A 21,497-nucleotide genomic window follows, 5' to 3' on the forward strand; every position below is an offset into this window, starting at 1 on the left:
CTATAGTTCAATATCACTGACACCAGGGCAATTCTGTTAACTAAACTCTATTCAGTTTTCACATGTACTCACATTTCTGTGTGTGTGTGTGTTTGTGTGTTTATAGTTCCTTGCCATTTGATAGTACATATAAATTAGCCTAAGCACCACAACAATGATACACAACTATTCCATCAAACAAAAGAACTTCCTTGTACTCCTTTATAGTCACACCCACTCCTTGCTCCTGTCCCAGTCTCTATAATTTTGTCATTTTAAGAATATCATTCAAGTGGGCTTTTAACTAAGCTTCTTTAAAAGTCTGTGGAGGAAGAGAAGGGTTAAAATCTCTGCTCTTGTCTCTGAAATATTTTAAAATGAGATACAATGAAATATAATAAAAGAAAAAGAACAAATTATGAAATTGAATGTATAGTATAATTCATGTTTGAAAAAAGTATGTACAAAGAAATAAAACTATGGACATAAATATTGTTAAATGTTAGCAATGCTTTCCTCTTGGAATGGGGTCATGAGTTTTTCAATCTTGCTTCCTTGGGGTTTAGCAAATGAATGTACATAATTTATCAACAGAAAAATACAGTAAGTCCCCTACATATGACCTTCAAGTTGAGAACTTTCAAAGATGTGAACAAGCGTTCCTATGTCCAATCACGTAAGTTAGTTCACGCGCCTGGCGTACACTGTCACGTGCAGCTTGCCCTCTGTCTCCTATTGCTGACGATCCTTCAGCTCTACCATCTCCCACCTCCTCTCCCTCCTCCAGTCAGTAACTCTTCTTGCCTGTTCACTAGGTGCCAGCCCCTGTATGCCAGGGTATGTATGTACTTTTCAGGGTATTGTACTGTAAGATTAAAAATGTTTTCTTTATTTTTTGTGTTTGTTTTTTATGTATCGTTTGTGTGAAATGTATTATAAACCTATTACAGTACAGTATTATATATCTGACTGTGCTAGTTGGGTACCTAGACTTACGAATGTGCTCTTGGAACGGAACTCGTTCATAGGTAGGGGACTTACTGTATTTTAAATAAAGAGGCACAATGTCGAGTTTTAATTGTCTGCCTGTTCCTCCTCTAACGTATGAACACACTTTAGCAACATTTTTGCAGCTTTTACCATAAAAATGTTAAGGATAACCCTTGTGTCATCCTCCCCAGCTCATTACCAAATTTCCTGCTTCTCTCCTCCCTTGGTTGGTTAGAAGGTTTCAAATCAGTGAACGGTTTGAGCTTGATTAGAAAACTTGGAGAAAATGGTGCCACCCTGAACTTCGTACAAGTGAGGACACACTAATTTCTGGGATTTAGATATAATTTTATTTCATTTGTAAAGAGTGAAGATTCTTCTTCATTCACATCACAAATGCAAACGGAGGGAAAATACCAAATGTTCATAGAAAAGTGCTGGATAAATTGAGGAAAATATGAAGATGTTTTGTAATGCCTGTAAAAGCTTAGTGTCACTGATTTATAAGATTTCTGAGATGTGGTTATAACTACAGCTTCTGTGCTGGGCTGCCCAGGTACAAATTTCTACTTTGTCATTCTCCACCTATGACCTTGGGCAGGTCACTTAGCCTCTCATGGGCTGTTGTGAGGGATCACTGGAGATAATGTACATAAAAGCACTTACCCAGTGGGCTTAGCACGCAGCATGTACTCAACATATGTTCGCTGGTATTATTGTCCTAACTCTACTCAAATATGTGTTTTCTAATGGCTGGGCCGTTAAAAAAAAACACTGCCATTTACAACCTTCAAAGTTAAGCATTAAGGGGAAAAGAGGCAAACATAAAAGCAAAAAACAACTCTTTAAAAAACAGTTCATACAGACAAAACACAAAACATAAAATGTATGATAAGAAAGAATTAGGCATTAAAACTGGAAGTGGATGGAAAATGATTAGGGACCTCTGTTATTAACACTGGTGAATCCAAGCTCCTATCCTTTGGCAAAGAGCGACTCTTTTCCTTCATTCAACAAATGTGTACTGAGCCAAGCACTGTACTAAATGCTGGGATTCAGCGCCAAAGAAGACCCTCCTAGGGCTTATTCCATGACCCCCTTTCCAGGGAAACTATATCCTACCCAGCACTATAACTAGTCATCATTGTGACATTTTATCTCAAGGACAATGACCAATGCTTTATACATTTGGTATATTTGGTCAACTATTTGGCATATCCAACTTTAAGCACTTTCAACCAGACCAAAATACCAATAAATTTAAAAATTAGGGCTTCCCTGGTGGCACAGTGGTTGAGAGTCCGCCTGCCGATGCAGGGGACACGGGTTTGTGCCCCGGTCCGGGAGGGTCCCACATGCCGCGGAGTGGCTGGGCCTGTGAGCCATGGCCGCTAAGCCTGTGCATCCAGAGCCTGTGCTCCACAACGGGAGAGGCCACAACAGTGAGAGGCCCACGTACCGCAAAAAAAAAAAAAAAAAAAAAAAAAAAACCAATTTAAAAATTATAGACCAGACAACAAAGCTAAAAATAAAAAGTAACACGGAAAAATTTTTCACTATTTAATATTAAAAAGCACACCTTCCAAATAATTCCAATGCCTGTTCCAAAATATTAACAATGAGAACATCATATGAAGACTTATGGGATATGGTTAAAACTTGAGTTTTTTCTTACAAGGGAAACACACAGCTATTAGAAAGCACTCTCAATAACAGTGTAATCCTCAAAGGCTGGGGTGGAGTGGGCAACTGGAGCAAGAAAGAGGCAAGAGAATAGTAGATTCTCTGCGAAATAGTCTTCCTGGAAATTATAATTAGCCTCCCTCCCCACTCTCATGCCAGATGAAAATCACTGTTATATTGAGAGAAAAACTCTAAATACTTTTCTTTTAAAGAATTAAAAAAAATTTTACTATGTGTTCTTCTTGAAATCAGCAAAAGTGAACCTAAGAAAAATAGGGAACTGTAATCAAAAAGATAAAGGCAAAAGATAAAGAATTAGAAGACAGAAAAAGAGTAGTTCTATAGAGTTGTCTTTGAAAGGTAATAAAACAGCAAATCTCTAGCTAGAGTTACCAAGAAAAAGAGAAACACAAATACATACAATAAAATTGATGTATGCAAAGAAAATACTATAAAAGATTTAAATGTATTCTTCTATTTTATTAAAAAAAATTTGAAACTATAGATGATTTTCTAGGACACTATTATTAAATTTGCCTTATTATGAGGCAGAAAACCTGAGAGAGGAGTTCTAGAGCCAGAGGGTCGGTGTCCCAGCTCTGCCACTTACTAGCTATGTGACCCTGGGAAAGAGACTAGCCGGTGCTCAGTTACCTCAACCATAACTGATGTGGGGATGATGTGGCAACCTCGGAGGCTTGTTGAGAGGGTCAGATGAGATAATACTTGCATAGGACAAATCACAAACTGGGGGAAACGTTTACAATATGACACATGAAGAGCTCTTACATATTAATAAGAACAAAATAAACACAGCACATTAAAAAAAAAAAAGGACATGAACAACACAAATCCCAAAAGAAATTAAAATGGCCAGTAAACAGTGTCCTCTGTCTACAGCCTCTGAGCTGGTCTGGCTGGGAAAAAGAGGTGAAAATTACTCATTCACTGCTGACTGAAATAAAATTTGTATAGCATTCTTGGAGGGCAATTTGGAAATATGCACCAAAAGCCTTAATTACACATCTCTTTTGATTTAGCAAATAAACCCCTAAAAGCTATCTTAAAGAAATTTTAAAGGATATGAATAAAAATTTGGCTTCAAGAATGTTTATGTGGTGAAAATTAGTAACAACCTAAGTATTCATCAAAGGGGATGTTAAATACAATGTTATTGTTCTTCCATTAAAAATCATGTTGTAGATTAGTATTTATTGAAATGGAAACTACTAACTCCCATAGAACGTTTACAAAATGAATAACAAACTCCTCCATAATACCCAAGAGAAAAAACTGCAGAGGCCATATTATCACAATGCAATGAAAATATATCCTAAATAACTCTAGGGTAAAGAAATCAAAACTTAAAAATTAAAATTTAAAAACATCCAGAAAAGAATGAGAATAAGAGAGCATTAGAGGGACTTCCCTGGTGGTCCAATGGTTAAGAATCTACCTCCCAATACAGGGGACACGGGTTGGATCCCTGGTCGGGGAACTAAGATCCCACATGCCGTGGGGCAACGAAGCCCACAAGCCGCAACTACTGAGCACGTGGGCCACAACTACAGAGCCCGCATGCTGAAACTACAGAGCCCACGCGCTCTGGAGCCCTGCGCCACAACTAGAGAGCCCACACGCCGCAACTACTGAGCCCACGCGCCACAACTAGAGAGAAGCCCGCGCACCACAGCGAGGAGCCCACGCACCGCAGCGGAGGATCCCACATGCCGCGAGGAAGATTCTGAGTACCACAACTAAGACCCGACGCAGCCAAAAATAAAATAAAATAAATAAATAAATAAATAAATAAGGAAATAAATAATGAGAGTGTTACATAGCAAATGTTATGGAATAACAGCCAAAGTTCTAATCAGAAATAAATTTACAAGGTTAGAAAAATACTGATACAACCAAAGAAAGCAGGAAGAAAGAATATGGAAAGTTAAAAGCAGAAATTAATCAATATAATTAAAAAGATCAATTTTGAAGGATATCAAATTCCATATCCTACTAAGAACATATTCAAAACCTCACATCCATTGCTGAGGAATTTATAACAGTAAAACATTGACATCAAATTAATGTTTAAAAAAGAGGTACCTGGTTAAATACATTAGCATGTATCCACATAAAGGAATTTAATGTAGATATTTTAAAAGTTATATTCGAGGAGCTTCTTTAATGATATGGGGGAAACATGCCAAATTTTATAAGCAAAAAAAATTAGGTTTTAAAATATGACTATAAAAATGTACCTTAGAGTCATAAACTGAGGCTGAAAATCGTGCACAAAATTGTGGACACATGTATTTTTGTGAAAGAGAAGATCTGTAACTTCCCTTACATTCACAAAGATATCTGTGACCCTAAAAAGGTTAAATGCCACTAACAGACATCCAAATGGTATCCCTATGCTAATTTCTCAGGGGGAGATCATGGGGCTTTTAACTTTCTTCTCTATGCTCTTCTATAAATTACTAAATATGTATATTATGTATTAATAAAAGGGAAGATTAGGTTTTTATTATTACTTCTAGAATTTTTTTAAATGTCTCGTTTAAAAAGATATCTTGCTTCTGCCACAGCAGCCATTAAAGAGCAGCCGCCATGGCTCTGCGCTACCCCATGGCTGTGGGCCTCAACAGGAGCCACAAGGTGACCAAGAACGTGAGCAAGCTGAGGCACAGCCGCCGCCATGGGCGCCTCACCAAGCACACCAAGTCTGTGTGGGACATGATCCAGGAGGTGTGTGGCTTCGCCTCTTATGAACGGCGGGCCATGGAGCCGCTCAAGGTCTCCAAGGACAAGCGGGCCTTCAAGTTCATCAAGAAAAGGGTGGGGGGACACATCTGTGCCAAGAGGAAGAGAGAGGAGCTGAGCAATGTCCTGGCCGCCATGAGGAAGGCAGCAGCCAAGAAGGACTGAGCCCTTCCCCTCTGTGCACAATAAAACTTTTTCAGAAATAAATTTAAAAAAAAAAAAGATATCTTCCTGTCCCCATAAGCAAACACACACATGCACAAAAACACAGCCTAGAAGAGACTCAGATATAGGATAGAGCATCTAATTCTTAGAATTCTTCAAGTCATTCCAAAGAACCTAAGCAATTACAAGAGATTAACAGAGTGATGTTCCTGAAATTTAGAAATATTTGCTTAAAAACATGTATGTGGACTTGAGAGAACAAATCCTGTATATTCCTGCCAGATCAACCTGCCATTCTAATTCAAAGTGATTCTAGATCTTTTTTTATCCCGATCTTTTTACGGGAAATCTTCAGAATGAAGAAAATTATGTTACCACCAGGATCTGGGGCTCACTGGCATGCTAGGGTTATCTGTGGACTGGAAACCAGTGGGAAGGTGACAACAATGAGTCTTGAGTTTCAGGTGTTCGCCATACTAACCAGTTCCAGCAGAAAATGAGGAAGCGGCAAAAGTATCACCTTGGGCTGGTTGAAAGCCTGGGATCAAACTCTCAGCTGAGCCTCCAAGCTTCTCGGGCTGTTTGCCTGGAGGGACAAAATACCGCTCGGTTCATCCCAGCAGAATCCCATGATGCACACACAGGCCAGGGGTGAAGGGCACCCTCCAAACCGACATCTAGACTTGACTCATTTTACTGCATTATGGCAACACCTTGGCTATTCAAAGGTCCTTGTCTAGTCACTGCAGTAACTGAGAAACAGCTGAGGAAAGAAAGGAAGTCTAAAGCTCTAAAGCTTGAGCACGTTACTCAAAGCGCAATGCCTCCAGCCTTCACTCTATCTTCTACATCATCCTAATGAGTTTGATGATCTGTTTTCCATGTTGAAAGTAGTTATGAGAGCAAAAGAGAAGAGAGATGGCAGTAGTGAGATGCTATGAGGGACAGGCACAATGACAATGGCTCAATGTAAAAGCCAACAGTTGAACAACAAGAACAGTGACAGGAATTTTAAAACTTGGGAGTCGCGTAATCAGGTGCAAAATACTAGTTTTCAATAGCACATGAAGGTATTTCTGTTTACAGCCTAGAACAATAACTGGCATACATAACAATGAAACAAGTTGACAATAAATGTCAAAGAAACTTCAATCCTATGCCCTATGAAGAAAAAAAAAAGGCAAGAAGTGTATGGATTTTAAAAAGATGTCTATAAAATTATAAAGCTAAAATGTCTGGTCAAAGTTCGTATCATTCACTCCGTTCTGATCATTCCTTTACCCTGTGCTTTTGTCTACACTGAGGTACTTTTTTGAACTGTATCATACTGTAGAATTTTCCCAGGGTGTGTGCTGTTGTTTTCCAAAGTGTATGTGCGTCTGTGAGTGGGTATCCTGACTTCCAAATTAGACTGTGGATTTGAGGGTAGAAATGGTACCTGCTGTTCATTTGATCTCCGCTCCAGGGTCAGTCAACAGTAATAGAGAATTCTGATCATGAAGATTCAGTGTCTACATGAGGGCACACTCTCATGGGTAAGCAGCTACGACTTTCTGGGATAATAAACCCACTTAGGACAAGGTACCATCACATTCCTCCAAGGAGTGAACATGCTTGAAACTATCATCCTGATCTGTGCTACCAAATCTTTCCTAAAAGTTTCCCACTCTCCTTGCTGCCACCCACAACAGACCAGGATTTCCTGAGGATGAAGAGACTTCGGTGCCCTAGTAAAAATACAAGCTGATTTGTGCATATACTTCAAAATCAAGTCTTTGAAGGAAAGAAAGACCCAAGCCTACATTTTCACACGCGTACCCCCCCTCTAGAGTTAATCACAAAAAGACACCAATTACTCACCTTCCCCCAGCTTGGCAAAGTCCTTGTTCAGCAGTTCTTCAGCTGTGAGTTTGGAGAAATTGTCGTCGTCAAAGGGATTCCATGTAGAACCTTCTGAAGGATTATAAACGTTTTGCTGGGAGGCCCGAGGGGAGCCTGAAGGAGTGGTGGTTGCAGACCTAGGTAGGTTCCCACCCCCACGAAATAAAAAGACATATAAAGGTTGAAAAGGGTCAACCTATTTTCTCTTTGTTTCAAGAGCAAATTATTTCATAAGTCAAACCATTATTTTCCACAGTATGTTTCTAAAAGGGCTTCCCGTAGCAATGGAACAGTTTCCACAGATGCCCTTTCCACTGTGTGAAACAAACATCTCCCTTTCTTTTGTGATTCACTGTCTCCCACTACATCTTTGACCTCTTGCTTAGATTTTTGGTCTCATCTGCAAGTTCTTTCAATTCAGGATCCCCAAACCACCTGTTCTTAGGCTCGTGCATCCTGTGGTGACCACTGTAACATTCACAACAGCTCCAGAGGGGCTGACGCCTATTCCGGCTGCCTCGCATCTGTCAGGATCCAGCATCAGTGGACGCCATCACAGTTAAAGAGCAATAAAGACATTTACCACCATCTTGAGCTCCTGGGTATCATTACCTAATTTTCTTCTAAAGTCTCTCCTGATGCCCTTTGCATTTAGCTAATGACTTAAAGATTTTTAACTTTCGTATATGGTTCCAAGAAAGCTGAGAGCCTGGCACTGCATTTACGCAACACTCACTCACTGCAGTCTACTTGATGTCAGGCACAGAGCCTGTCACCGGATTTACAAAGGTTGATTAAGCCACGGTGCTTGCTGTGGATGAACTTGCAGGCTAGGTCAGCTAAACATACAAATAAATAATGATAATACAGTGTGACACATGCTCAAAAAAGGGTTCAGACAAAATTATATATGATACCAGAGGAAGGGTCGAAGAAAATATAACCTCCAACATGGATCTTGATGAATAAATAAGCATTTCCTAAGTGGACCAGGAGGAGAGTGGCAGTTCCACCAATGTGATATAATAGTCCTTGGTCTGTTAACCAGTCAGTTCAGATATTATTCCACAGGCAATGGGGAGCCAATGAAATGTTATCAGCATGGAGAGGTTTGATCACATCAAGAATTTAGAAAACACATGATACAGTATGGGATGGAAGACAGATTGGAAACTGTGAGGCAAGTAGGAAATTATTTCTTAAGATCAGTCTGATCTATTCACTACGGGAAAATTCAGTTTCTCATTAAACACAGAAACTCACCCCTACATATACATCTACACACAACTACACACATATGCAAAAATCACACAGCAATGTTTCCCGGCAGCCCTTGCCCACAAAAGCAGTACATACTTGGACTTATTGAGACTGGCCTCAGCTGCAGCTGCTTGGAGCAGCTGGGTTGATTTGCTGGCAGGGACCCCAAAGACTGCGCTGTGGGTCACGTCGCTGAGAATCCGCCTGTGCCCAGCACGCTGGGCCTTGGGGGACGATGGAGGAGTGAGAGATCCGAGTTTCTGCCCCTGGATGGTAGGAGGTGGGGTTGTCTGAACCTTTGGCTGTTGTCTTATGGGGGCTTGAATCTGCTAGGAAGAGAGACGAAAGCGTTAAAAAAAAAAAAAAAAAAAAGGGAAAGGAAAAACAAATAAGCAGACAAGCATAACAAAAAATGCCATGTGAGAGCTAACATATGGCTCAAATGGCTCAGTTTATCAAGAACACCCAGAAAGAAAAAAACTAGGCTTTGACGATCTGAGCTGCAGCCTTGAGACTGATACCAGCATGGTACGTACCTGGTGCTTATATATAAATTTTAATCTTCATTGGCAATAATATACAGGGTAACCATATGTAACTCAACCCAGATCAAAGACTGCAGAAGCTATTCCTAGCTTTAAAGACCTAGAAAGTTTCCTAAAGGACCACTTTCTGCTTTAGGAACTCATTCAGAATGCCTCCAAAGGGCAGCCTTTAAGCATTCTACTGGCACAGTCACAAGCCAATGAAGGCACACCTCTAGCTAAAACACATTTGAGCTAAATGATTTCTCCTAAGAGATCCCTTTCTGACAGAGCTCAGACTACCAGTTAAATGAGACAGAATTTCACTGTGATTGATAAATGGCAGCACTTTTTTGCTTTTGTTGTTAACACTCTATTTCACTGATAGGATGGGTCTTACAGGATTCTGTTTCTGTGGCAACCCCTGAGAAAATGTACAGCACTGGAGCAGTGGGATTATCCTGTTCCCATCTTCATTTTGGAAATGGCACTCAAGAACCATGTAGAGAATACAGTAAGAAAGAAGAAAAAAATGTAAAAGCCCTTGATGATGATTGATCTAATAATACAAGGCCTCTTGACATATAGGTCTTCTGCAGAAGGAAGGCAGGACACACTGTCACCACAGAAAAACAAACTGGTGGGAACATCCTTGTGGCCACATAGTGAGTCTTTAAGCGTAAGTCTTGATCTACAAAGTTCTATGTCAAGAAAACGAACAAAAATTAATATTAAGAAGGCCACCTAACCCTTTTCTTAACTGTCAATCCAGAAATAAAGGAACTTAGAATATTAAATGCCTCAGGTATTGAACTATCCCTTCCCTCCAGTCCTTCATCTCAGATTGGAGCTGCCTCTCCATGCTGCAAATTGGTTCTCAAATTCTGTGTCTTCAAAGGTAGGCCCTGGAGAGATTCAGGAAACTAGAGTGTCCAGCTACTTGGGTCAGGATGCTGACAGCCTGGAAGTTTCTGTACCTATATTGACTCAGACTTTAATTTTATCGAGGCAGGCTACGTACATGTGAGAGTACACAACCACTGACCAATCGAATGAATGATACAATATAAGGTTCTAACTCCGATCAAATTAAAGTCAAAGGGTAAAGCAGCTGACTGCATCTCTGAGTGAGAAGCAAAGTGCTCTGTGAAGAAGACCAGAGTTCCAACTCCACAACTTCCTCAGGGGTCCAGAAGTGCATCTGCAACAGCCAGCCTAAAGCCAGTACCCATAGGGGCGAGAAGGGCTTTAAGGACAGAACTAGATTTGCTTATTTCTTGCAGTTTAAGACACTCACTACACTGAAAAGGGTACTTAACTGTTGAGGCCCTTCAGTGTGAAGAGTCCAGACTACCTGGAGAACATTTTCCCTTCTGCCTATTCTCTGTATGCAGCACACCGAAGAACAGATGCTTCCATCATGAGGACACCTTGTTTTATCACAGCTACCAATTCAAACTGGCTGCCACCCATTCAGCCACTCCCCACAACAACCCTGTCAAGCAGTTTTATTTCCAATCAGAAACTCAGAATGAAGAGTCAAAAAAGACCTTAGAGAACATGGATTCCAACTCCCTCGTTTTAGAAGAGACCAGACCAAGGTCCCCTAAGGCTAAGTGCTCGCTCAAGGTCACAGGGTCAGTTGAGGGCAGAATCCATGTCTCTTGACTATCGCCCAGGACCCTTTTCTGCACCATGATGCCTCCTCATCCAAAAATGGGATTGGGAAGGGGGAGGAGGGAGAAACAGACCACAGGGGGAGGAGAAGCAAGGTAGACTCAGATGCTATCTTGCCAAAGATTTTTTAAAAAACAAAATATATAACTATAAAAGGAGTATAATAACATCAAGAAATGTAAGGATACAGACTAGGGGAGAAAAACCACCCGGACTTCCATTCCACTACTCTAATACAACTGTTCTTATCTTTCTGGTATCTTATATTTAAGTCTATTCCAAGTACATACTCGTCCCATAATCTCATCTCTCCTCTAACACTACCTCATGAGAGTTTCCATACTATTGTACAGACTTTCATGACCATGATTTTTTTAATTAATTAATTTATTTTTATTGAAATATAGTTGATTGTTTTTGTTTTCTTTTAATATTTATTTATTTATTTATTTTTGGCTGTGTCAGGTCTTAGTTGTGGCATGCTGGATTTTTCGTTGTGGTGCACGGGCTCTTTGTTGCAGCGTGCAGGTTTCTCTCTAGTTGTAGTGTACAGGCTTCTCTCTAGTTGTGGCGCATGGGCTCCAGGGTGCATGGGCTCAGTAGTTGCGGCACACAGCCTCTCTAGTTATGATGTGTGGGCTCCAGAGCTTGCGGGCTCTCTAGCTGTGGCATGCTGGCTCAGTAGTTGTGGCACGCAGGGTTAGTTGCCCCGCGGCATGTGGGATCTTAGTTCCCCAACCAGGGATTGAACCTGCATCCCCTGCATTGGAAGGCGGATTGTTAACCACTGGCCCACCAGGGAAGTCCCTATAACCATGATTTTTTTTTTTTTTTTTTTTTTTTTTTTTGCTGTACGTGGGCCTCTCACTGCTGTGGCCTCTCCCATTGCGGAGCACAGGCTCCGGACACACAGGCTCCACGGCCATGGCTCGCGGGCCCAGCCGCCCCGCGGCATGTGGGATCCTCCGGGATAGGGGCACGAACCCTTGTCCCCTGCATCGGCAGGCGGACTCTCAACCACTGCGCCACCAGGGAAGCCCTAACCATGATTTTTAATGGCTGCACAGGTGAGTTGTTGGAACGAGTTAGGTTGCTTCCATGCTTGTGGCTATTATTAAGACTGCAATAAACATCTGTGGGGTATGGCCATCCTCCCTTTGCAGATTATTGCTGTGAGATGGCTGCAGGGTATACTTTACATTCAATTACTTGCTTCTCTAGGAAAGTCCTACAAAGGGTCACAGGAGAAAGGGAAGGGTCAAAGCTGGGAGGTTCTCTGGCTCCTGGCTGAAGCACATTCTGTTCTCGTTCCTTCTCTGTGCCCTCAACCACCTACCCCTGAACAAAGTGCTCAAAGTATTTTTTCATTCAAGGAACATGGAAAAGGATCACAGTTCATTCCCAAGGAAGTGGATACTTTTGTCCAGGGTCAGCAGAGGGGGACCCCATAAGAAGTGTATAGTCAGCGGTAGATGATCGCGTCCTCACCCTGAACGAGCACTGTTATTATCCTTGAACACAGATCAGGATTCTTCAGTTCATGCCCCAGCTCTGGTACTATCAGTCTGTGTGTCTTGGGTGATCCCTTTCTAGCCTGGGCCTCAGTTTCTAATTCCATTAAATGAGGACTGGACAAAATAAGATTTCAACTAGCTACATGATACAATAATTTTTTAAAAACTCTTTTTCCATTAACAAGAGGAACTTCGTCGCTTGTTAAAAATACAGAGAGTAGCTGTCTACCAAACGCCTGCAGGAAGACCAAGCTGTTTCAGAAACGAAGGTGTAAAGACACTGAACATACATTTAGCTGAGACTTAAAGAAGACAATCTATTTACGGCACTGCTTCCTTTTGAAGGGATGTAGGTTTTCTGGTTGAAGATGAGTGACAAAACTCTATGAGAAATCAACCCTCAGAAAGATAGTTTCTTACTTTTCCTTCGTTCTTCTAGTGGTTGGGCTTCCCTGGGAATAAGAGAGTAGCTGTGATACTGTGTCAGCCGGGTATGTAAAATGCCTTTTTCTATCATTATAAAAGTTTCTATTACTGTCACTCTGTGAGTACTCATTAAAGGCCCTTATTAAAGGCCAAAGTATGATGTGCCTGAGGATGTACCTGTAGAGGTCAATCAGAAGAGCACGTAGAGGTCTTGATTCTATACTCAGCCAGTATCTAGAAATGAACATGCCGAATTTCTAAACTAACAAGATGGCTCAAACAACAGTCACATGCTCTGGTGCCCAGAGGGGGATCAGGCCACGGCAAATGGTCTCAGCAAGCGGGCCCTGGAAGGGTGCCGCATAGTAGACTTATTTAAGGTGGGCAGTAGTATCATCCAAGACAAAGAATAAACACAGGACTGTCAGGACTCAGGGTACAGGTGGAGGCCTACATGAACCTCCCGAGACTGGGAAGGCCACAGTGGTCAAACTGCCCCCTGAAGAAGGGAAAGGGATTAGCTCTAACCCTACCTAGGGCTTTGACTGCTTGACACTGGCACTGACAGAGACAACGAACAGCTCTTTCTGCCAGCCTAATATTAGAGTGAGAAATACGAACGCTCATCGTCTATTAATCCCATACTCCTAATTTATGCCTCCCCCCTCCCTTCCCCTTCGGTAACCGTAAGTTTGTTTTCTATGGCTGTGAGTCTATTTGTGTCTTGTAAACAAGTTCATTTGTCCATCAGCAACCTGGAATCATTGTTCTAAAAGCTTAAGCTTCTATAGTGTACCTCATCCCTTTCCTGGATATGTCGGGAAAAGAGCAAATATCTTAACCACCAGGGCGGGGAGCAGCCGTGCCCCACCAGCTGCTGCTGCCTCTTTCCCCCCTTTCCCTAGCCCTCACTGTGGGCTCCTCTTCTGGTTGATTCTCACCGCTGGCTCCTGGGCAGGGGCTGGCTGGGGGGCTGTGGCTGGCTGTGCCTGGGCCTGCTGCAGGGCTACCACTGCGGTCTTCTGCTGCAAGGCAGCCTGCTGAGTCAGCAGCTGTTGTTGTTGATGCAGGGTTGTGGCCAGCTGCTGCTGCTGGTAGAAGCTCTGTATCAGCTGCTGTTGAGAGCTTCCTTGGGCTACCACGGGGAACTGGGCGATCGCTGGTTGCTGGGCTGCAGGGTGTACTGCCTGAAACTGAGCAGGAGAAAGTGGCAAGGAATGAGGAGGTGAATAAAAGCCTGTCTCAGAACCATATTCCACAAAGGATGAATGTCTCAGTAACAACTAAGGCCGGTGCTGAAGCCGAAGGCAAGGGCAGGTAAGCGTCTTTTACCTTGGCCTGAAAACTCACGAGGGGAACCTCAGGGCATTATTACATAAACACAGCAGCACCTTACACTGCCAGGCTCTAGCCACTGCACTATCTGCCTCCTGCCATGCAGACTGGCTTCCGAGGGGTTTCTGTGCCTGGCCTGAGGGCATCCATCTGACTGTACATCTTGTGACTCCACATGCTGGAGTGTAACAGAAGCTAATAAATGATGTGCTAATCGCAGAAGTTATCCCTCTCATAAAGGGATTTGGAAATAACCAGGATTAAAATTCTTCCCTACATGAACAGGATGAAGCAATGACACTGAATAGAATAACCTAAATGTTAACTCAGTTATTAAGTCCTCTCAAGCCTTTCTGAAAATCATTTCCCAATAGCTCTCTTTATTAAGCTCCCATCTTTAAACATTCAAAATATTCAATATACTCTACTACTTAATGATATTTTATCTTATACTGGTAGCATGGTTTCAAGTTATATTCTTTTATAAACTTCCTGAAGACAGGAATACTTCTCTACTCCTCACTGCTAAGGACTCTGTGTAAGGCACAAAAACACAGCTGAAAAAAGGGCCTTCTGATGAACAAAGGTCAAGATCTTGTCTTTGAAATCCCAAATACTGTTACTTAGTTATGAAGTTAACTGGGAGGATATTGTTTGCCTACTGGGGCAAAGTTAAAGGGTTAGCAAAAAAAGCAGATATCAATAAATAGCTGCCTATTTATAATAGCAAAATGCTAGAAGCAACCAAATGTCTGTCAACAGGGGACTGATTGGAAAAAACTATGTTATATATCCTTTAAAGGGAACACTCTCAAGTTATAAATAGGAATGAAGGATACCCCTATATATGGGATGGAGGGAATAGAATTTTGCAGATTTAACTTTGAAATTATGTAAATGTCTTACATTTTCACAAAACAAAATTAAACCGAAATTTAAAAAGCAATAACTAAACAGCAAAACAAAGCAAATAAACCTGTGTATCAGATTAATAGCCAAACTCCTAGAAAATAATGTGCTAAACATTCTAGGTGTAAGAATGGCAAAGAAATCTTAAACTGTTTTCAGTAATCATATTGGTATTGTTATCTTGAAACTATAAATCAATTAAGAATTATGTTAATGTTGTTAGGAATCAAGATTTCCAGATGAGAAAGATACAAATATAAAATCCAAGAAGTTAAACAAAAATCCTGTAATTACAAATCTGCTTTAGAAATATAAATTTGAATTCATGGTGTGTATTCTATTAAAATATATATATATATATGTCCTAACTATTCACTGAAAAGGTCTAAAAATAATAACCAACCCATTAGCAAATGGGTATCCCTAGTAGCAAGACTGAGGTCTCTAAATACCATTTCCATTAAAGGGAAACAGCTCCTTAGAGAAATGGCTGATTCCAGGTCAAGGGCAGAATGATCCTGGAACAGCTTGTTACACCAAATAGCAAGGACACATTAAAGTCACAGCCAAAGGACCCAGGAGCCAATCTGAAGAGACTTCCACTGGCCAAAACTGAGACAACTGGGACAAAATTTTTTAACAGCAATGTATGGAACCATATCAAATATATTAAGATGCATGAACTCATAATGATACTAAGAACAAAACAAAATCTTCATTGTTCACTTCTGGATGGTACTATGAACAAACTCATTATTCTGAAAACTGGTAAACACAGGGAAAGAGTCATGCATTATTTCTGCCTTTTCTGTACAAACAGTACCTCAGGGTAATCAAATACTTGCTGAAAAAGTTCTTTAAAGGGGACTTCCCTGGTGGTCTAGTGGTTAAGACTCCGCACTTCCAATGCAGGGGGCGCGAGTTCGACCCCAAGTTCTTTACAGAAAAATCCAGCCCCTAAATGAAGATGGAATGCTAGAATATCACCGCTTTGCCACCCCTAATGAATTAATGGACTTAGGAAACAAACTGAAGGGGAATATTAAGTGACTGGATCAGACAGACAACGCCAAACCCACAGATTGATCTTGATATTAATAAAAGAGAGGACAACCAGACTTTATCCACAGTTTCGCTTTCTGCAGTTTCAGTTACCCGTGGTGAACAGTGATATGAAAATATTAAATGGAAAAGTCCAGAAATAAACAATTCATGAGTTTTAAATTGCATGTTGTTCTGAGCAGCGTGATGAAACCTTGCACCGTCCCATTTCGTCCTGGCTGGGATCCCCAACCATTGACGTCATCGGCTCCTGACATGCAACCATTGACACTGTCATGGCTCCATGATTCTGGATCCCAAGAAGCAGATGATCCTCCTTCCGACATATGGTTAGAAGGTCAATAGTAGCCTAACGCTATGTCACAATGCTCACGTCATTCACCTTACTTCATCTCATCAAGTAGGCATTTTATCATCTCACATCCCCACAAGAATATTCTGTGAGAGACACTACATTCACATAAGTTTCATTACAGTATATTGCTATAATTGATGTATTTTATTATTAGCTATTCTTGTTACTCTCTTACTGTGCCTAATTTATAAATTAAACTTTACCATAGGTATGTATGTACAGGAAAAAACATGGTATATATAGGGTCCGGTACTAGCTGTGGTTTCAGACATCCACTGGGGGTCTTGGAACGTATCCCCCGCAGATAAGGTGAGACTACTGTATGTCTTGTGATGTTGAGACTACTGTATGTCTCCTGATGTGATGCAACTGGAAGAACAAAGGACTATCAACCTGAATCAAATATTGAGAGGCCTCAAGAAACTACCCGGTTACACAGGGGGTGGTGGAACATATTAAACACCACCACAGGGATGCAATCAACCAAATCCAGAACGTGGGAAATTCTACAGGACAAACGACCCAGTTTCTTTAAAAAAAAAAAAAAAAAAAAAAATGTGGCAAAGGGGAAAAAAAGAGGAGGAAGGCACCTATGGATAAAAGGGGGACTTAAAAGATATAATGATCATTATAAAATGAATATATTCAGATCAAAAAAATGTGAAAAAATATACAAAGCAATTTAAATTATGACACACCAGAAAGAGTTAAACACTACTGGATATTTGATGATAATAAGAAATAATTGTTTTTCTGCTTCAATTTGATGATGGTGTCATGTCAGAAAACAAAAAACAAAAAAGAGTCATGTACCAAAATATTCATTGCAGCTCTATTTACAATAGCCAGGACATGGAAGCAACCTAAGTGCCCATCACCGGATGAATGGATAAAGAAGATGTGGCACATATATACAATGGAATATTACTCAGCCATAAAAAGAAACAAAATTGAGATATTTGTAGTGAGGTGGATGGACCTAGAGTCTGTCATACAGAGTGAAGTAAGTCAGAAAGAGAAAAACAAATACCGTATGCTAACACATATATATGGAATCTAAGAGAAAAAAAAAATGTCATGAAGAACCTAGGGGTAAGACGGGAATAAAGACACAGACCTACTAGAGAATGGACTTGAGGATATGGGGAGGGGAAAGGGTAAGCTGGGACAAAGTGAGAGAGTGGCATGGACATATATACACTACCAAATGTAAGACAGATAGCTAGTGGGAAGCAGCCGCATAGCACGGGGAGATCAGCTCAGTGGTTTGTGAGCACCTAGATGGGTGGGATAGGGAGGGTGGGAGGGAGGGAGATGCAAGAGGGAGGAGATATGGGGACATATGTATATGTATAACTGATTCACTTTGTTATACAGCAGAAACACACCACTGTAAAGCAAATAGACTCCGATAAAGATGTTATAAATAAATAAATTAAAAATTAAAAAGAGTCCTTAAAAACCAGCTTCCTTGCTGAGGTTCCCTGGTGAGGTGCAGAATTCCCCATGGCCTGAGAAGAAGCAGGGGAGGGCTGCGAGTGATGCAGTGAGGGCTCCACTGTGTCAGGTTTAGTGTCTGCCATCTGTGAGTACAACGCTGTGCCGGGTCATGGCTCTCTGTCTTCCTAGGGCTTCCCAAGGAAGACACCTGCACGTAGTGGACCTTTTCACAGGGATGACTCACATATGCCAAGAGAGGGTCAGATGCACCACCTTACCTGCTGAGCCTGGGCCTGCTGCTGCTGTGGCTGGTAGAATGTGCCCGCTGACTGCTGTGCCGGAGGCGGTACCGCCTGCTGCTGCTGTTGCTGCTGCTGCTGCTGCTGCTGCTGCTGCTGCTGCTGGAGGAAGAGCTGCTGCTGGTGCTGGGGTGTGGCCTGGGCCTGGGTGGGCAGACCCTGGGCCTGTGTGGAAGGCGGCTGCTGTGGGGTGGGCGGAGCCTGGGGCTGCTTGGGCTGAGACTGCGGTAGGGGTTGGCTGGGTGGAGGCTGGGGTTTTGGTTGAGGAACGCTGGCTAAAAGGCCAGGCTGATTGCTGGATCCTGCAAGGAGAATAAACTCCATATAAGGGCTCAAAACCCTTCCAAACAAACGTGGCTTTCTTTCTTGCCAAAGCAATAAAGAGGGGGTGATCAGTGGACAGATAATCCCAAGATGCATGGGCTTCTCACTGTCCTTGCACCTGGAAGGCCCTTCCTTCCTCTTGCCATACTACGTGCTTCATATTTTTCCAAACATGGTCCAGTAACAGTGTTCAATGCTTGTCTCCCTCAAAAAGTCCTCCCTTGTTCACCGTCCCATTTAGTCAATGACTCCTTTAGTCGCACCTGAGGATCTACATATTCAACTGGACTTTGATGCTACGGTACATAAACACGATCTTTGCATTTGTGGCACACTGCAGGACAAAAGCATTCTTTGATGGTTTACATGTATGTTACACAACCCCAGTCTGGATGCCTGACTGTAAGTAAATGACCACCAAATTCACCAACAGCAGCTTCCTGGTAGGGGAAGCGATGGCTATGTTCAGCTACTTGATAATTTGGATCAATCCTCTTTACGAAAGGAAACTCAGTCCACTCATTGGAAATGGAAAAACAAAACATGAAGGGGTGACAGATACTTCAAGAGACAGAGCGTTAAAGAAATAATTCCTCTGTGTCCAAAAAGTTTTTTTTTAAATGCAAAGAGAAGTATATGAAATAGAGAGGGAGGCAGGGGACGAATGGACCATGCCATAAAATCAGGGCCAAGACTAGAAAAATTAGAGACAACAGGCTTCAGTGGCCTTGGAGATCCACTGGAGAATCCAATGAGAGGCCTTCCTTTTGGCCAGCCATTACCGTACAACTTCAACGGCAGCTCATCTCTAGTTCCTCAAGGAAAACCATTACTCTTTACATGTCTCTAGATTCCATTCCAGGAAAAACCAGGCTTTCCAAGACTTCTCTACGGTCTGGGATGACAAAGAGGTGTACCAAGTTTCAAACCAACCTAGTTACTGACCTGTGGCCTGAGGTGGGGGCTGAACTGTGGCCCTCTTTCGAGGTGTCAGGGCTGGCTGGATGGGAAGGATTCCTGGGTTGGGCTGAGTCTGCCCAGCTTTAGGCCTCTGGCGGGGTGCAATTGAAGTCTCTGTGGTGGGAATGGGATCTGTCAGTCTAGAAAAAGAAAAGGGGGAAAAAAAAGTTGCCTGTTAAAGGGTGAGAAAATGAAGAGGGGGTAGACAGAGTCCCTGATGTATAAGCTTTCACCTCCACATTCATCCAAACCTTCCACATCCACTTAGTCAACATTTCCCAAAGGGTATTCCACAGGATGTTACGTGTTACTAGATGTTATGGAAAAAAAAAGGTGGGCAAATAAGTTTTAACACACTGATCAAAATATCAAAATAGCAGATTCCTTTCTAGAAAAACTTTTCACGTGTGAACTTGCAAGGAATACCTCAAAGAGAGCATTATACAGAATGCAACGTTTCTCAAACTTTTTTGATCTTGGGACCATTTTGCCTAATACTTCTTAGGATTTCCTAGAATATACTTTGATGATAATGCAAAGAGGGGTTTAAAGCAGGTGGTTTTCAGATGTAGAGGGACTCAAACTTGATTCGAACTAGCTGTCAAAATGGTGTCTCTCTAATAAGAAGCATCAAATGAGTTAATCCAATAACGCAACTAGAAGGAAGAAGTAAATAACTCAAGATAAAGGATTTGGGGAGTGTGACAGGAACTCTATATCCTCCAATACACATATTTGCTTTTTTCCACGGTAATAACAATTTTTAGCTGGACATAGGGTCACCCAGAGTAAAAATCACATTGCCCAGTCTCACTTGTAATCAGGTATGGCCATGTGTCTAAGTTCTGGCCTACGTGGGATATAAACAGGTTGTTATGTAGCAGTTTCTAGAAATGTTAAGAAACTCTGTGCATGCTCTACGTCTCTCTTCTTCTTTGGCAATTCCTGATCCTGCTGCTTGGAAGAGGGATGCTGCCATATCGGTCTATGAGGGCATGGCCACAACCACAGGGATGGTGGAGTGATGAGCTTAAAGCAGCCTGGGTACCTGAGGGCTTTGTGGAACAGACCTCCATATGAGCCCTGGATTACTTGCCTCCAGAGGTTGTTTACTTGAGAGAGAAAAAAAATCGATCTTATATAAGCCACTGTCATTTGCACTTTCTAGAACTCATAGCCACATCTAATCTAAATGAGTACAGAGTGTAGTCTGCTTGCTCCCTGTGATGGTGTTACTACAGCTCAGGTGGCAGCTTCCCTTGATTTAGAGCAATGCAGGCAGCTGGCTACTGTCTAACTTAGATCAGAGTGGCTATCCTTTGAAAATGCACTTTAGGGAGTAATAGCTGAGGTGAAGGCCAAAATAAACAAGCTTCTTGAATATTTCCAAAATATATCTGGCACAGCCTCCAGAAAATGCAAAATAGGAAGCAGAACAGCTGGCCCCATGTCCTTCCTCATGACATGTCTCCAAGGCAAGCCCATTCTGGACCCTGAGGCTTTTCACTGGCATCCTGCTCTCATGCTGGGTGGAAAACTGGTAATATAAAAGCTATGACATTGGAGAGGCTGTGACCTGGGGGAGGTGGGAAGGAAAACAGGACAGATGCTGGGAAAGAGGAGAAAGGGGTCAGAAAGATCAAGCCAAGGGTGAGGGAGGTAAACAGACTTCTGTAGAAAACCAAATGCCAAGAACCTCCACACTGGTCTCCTAAGGGTAACGTTTTTAGAATCAGTGGGATTTGGAGTCAAAGAAAACTGTACTTGAACTCTAGCTCCCCACTAACTAACTGTGATAATAGGCATGCCACTGAACCTCTTTTAGCCTGGGTCCCTTATGTATAAAATGGAGACAATAATACCTATTTTATGAGGCAGATGTGAACATCAAATGTATCAATAACTGTAAAACCATTTTATAAACTGAAGCGTGCTCAGAATGTTAGTTTGT

General features: G+C 41.9%; 2 protein-coding genes across 14 annotated transcripts in view; one reads left to right on the forward strand and one right to left on the reverse strand.

Moving 5' to 3' along the window:
* Positions 1 to 21,497, reverse strand: part of AAK1 (AP2 associated kinase 1) — a 179,450-nt gene that overhangs the window by 41,782 nt on the left and 116,171 nt on the right. For 10 of the 13 annotated variants that reach the window (XM_060117898.1, XM_060117896.1, XM_060117891.1 and 7 more), the window contains exons 11-16: positions 19,532 to 19,686; positions 18,242 to 18,564; positions 13,804 to 14,055; positions 8,818 to 9,050; positions 7,441 to 7,598; positions 6,062 to 6,166 (exon numbers count right to left, since the gene is read on the reverse strand). In XM_060117898.1, the coding sequence (XP_059973881.1) occupies positions 6,062 to 6,166; positions 7,441 to 7,598; positions 8,818 to 9,050; positions 13,804 to 14,055; positions 18,242 to 18,564; positions 19,532 to 19,686 (1,226 nt within the window). The remainder of the gene's footprint in view (positions 1 to 6,061; positions 6,167 to 7,440; positions 7,599 to 8,817; positions 9,051 to 13,803; positions 14,056 to 18,241; positions 18,565 to 19,531; positions 19,687 to 21,497) is intronic. The other 3 variants (XM_060117899.1, XM_060117892.1, XM_060117890.1) reach the window with 2 other exon arrangements.
* Positions 5,263 to 5,616, forward strand: LOC132502078 (large ribosomal subunit protein eL36-like). Its single transcript, XM_060117902.1, has one exon. It carries the CDS (start codon positions 5,263 to 5,265, stop codon positions 5,578 to 5,580), a length of 318 nt encoding a protein of 105 aa, XP_059973885.1. The 3' UTR covers positions 5,581 to 5,616.

This window comes from Mesoplodon densirostris, chromosome 14, assembly GCF_025265405.1.
Source record: "Mesoplodon densirostris isolate mMesDen1 chromosome 14, mMesDen1 primary haplotype, whole genome shotgun sequence".
Classification (NCBI taxonomy): domain Eukaryota; kingdom Metazoa; phylum Chordata; class Mammalia; order Artiodactyla; family Ziphiidae; genus Mesoplodon; species Mesoplodon densirostris.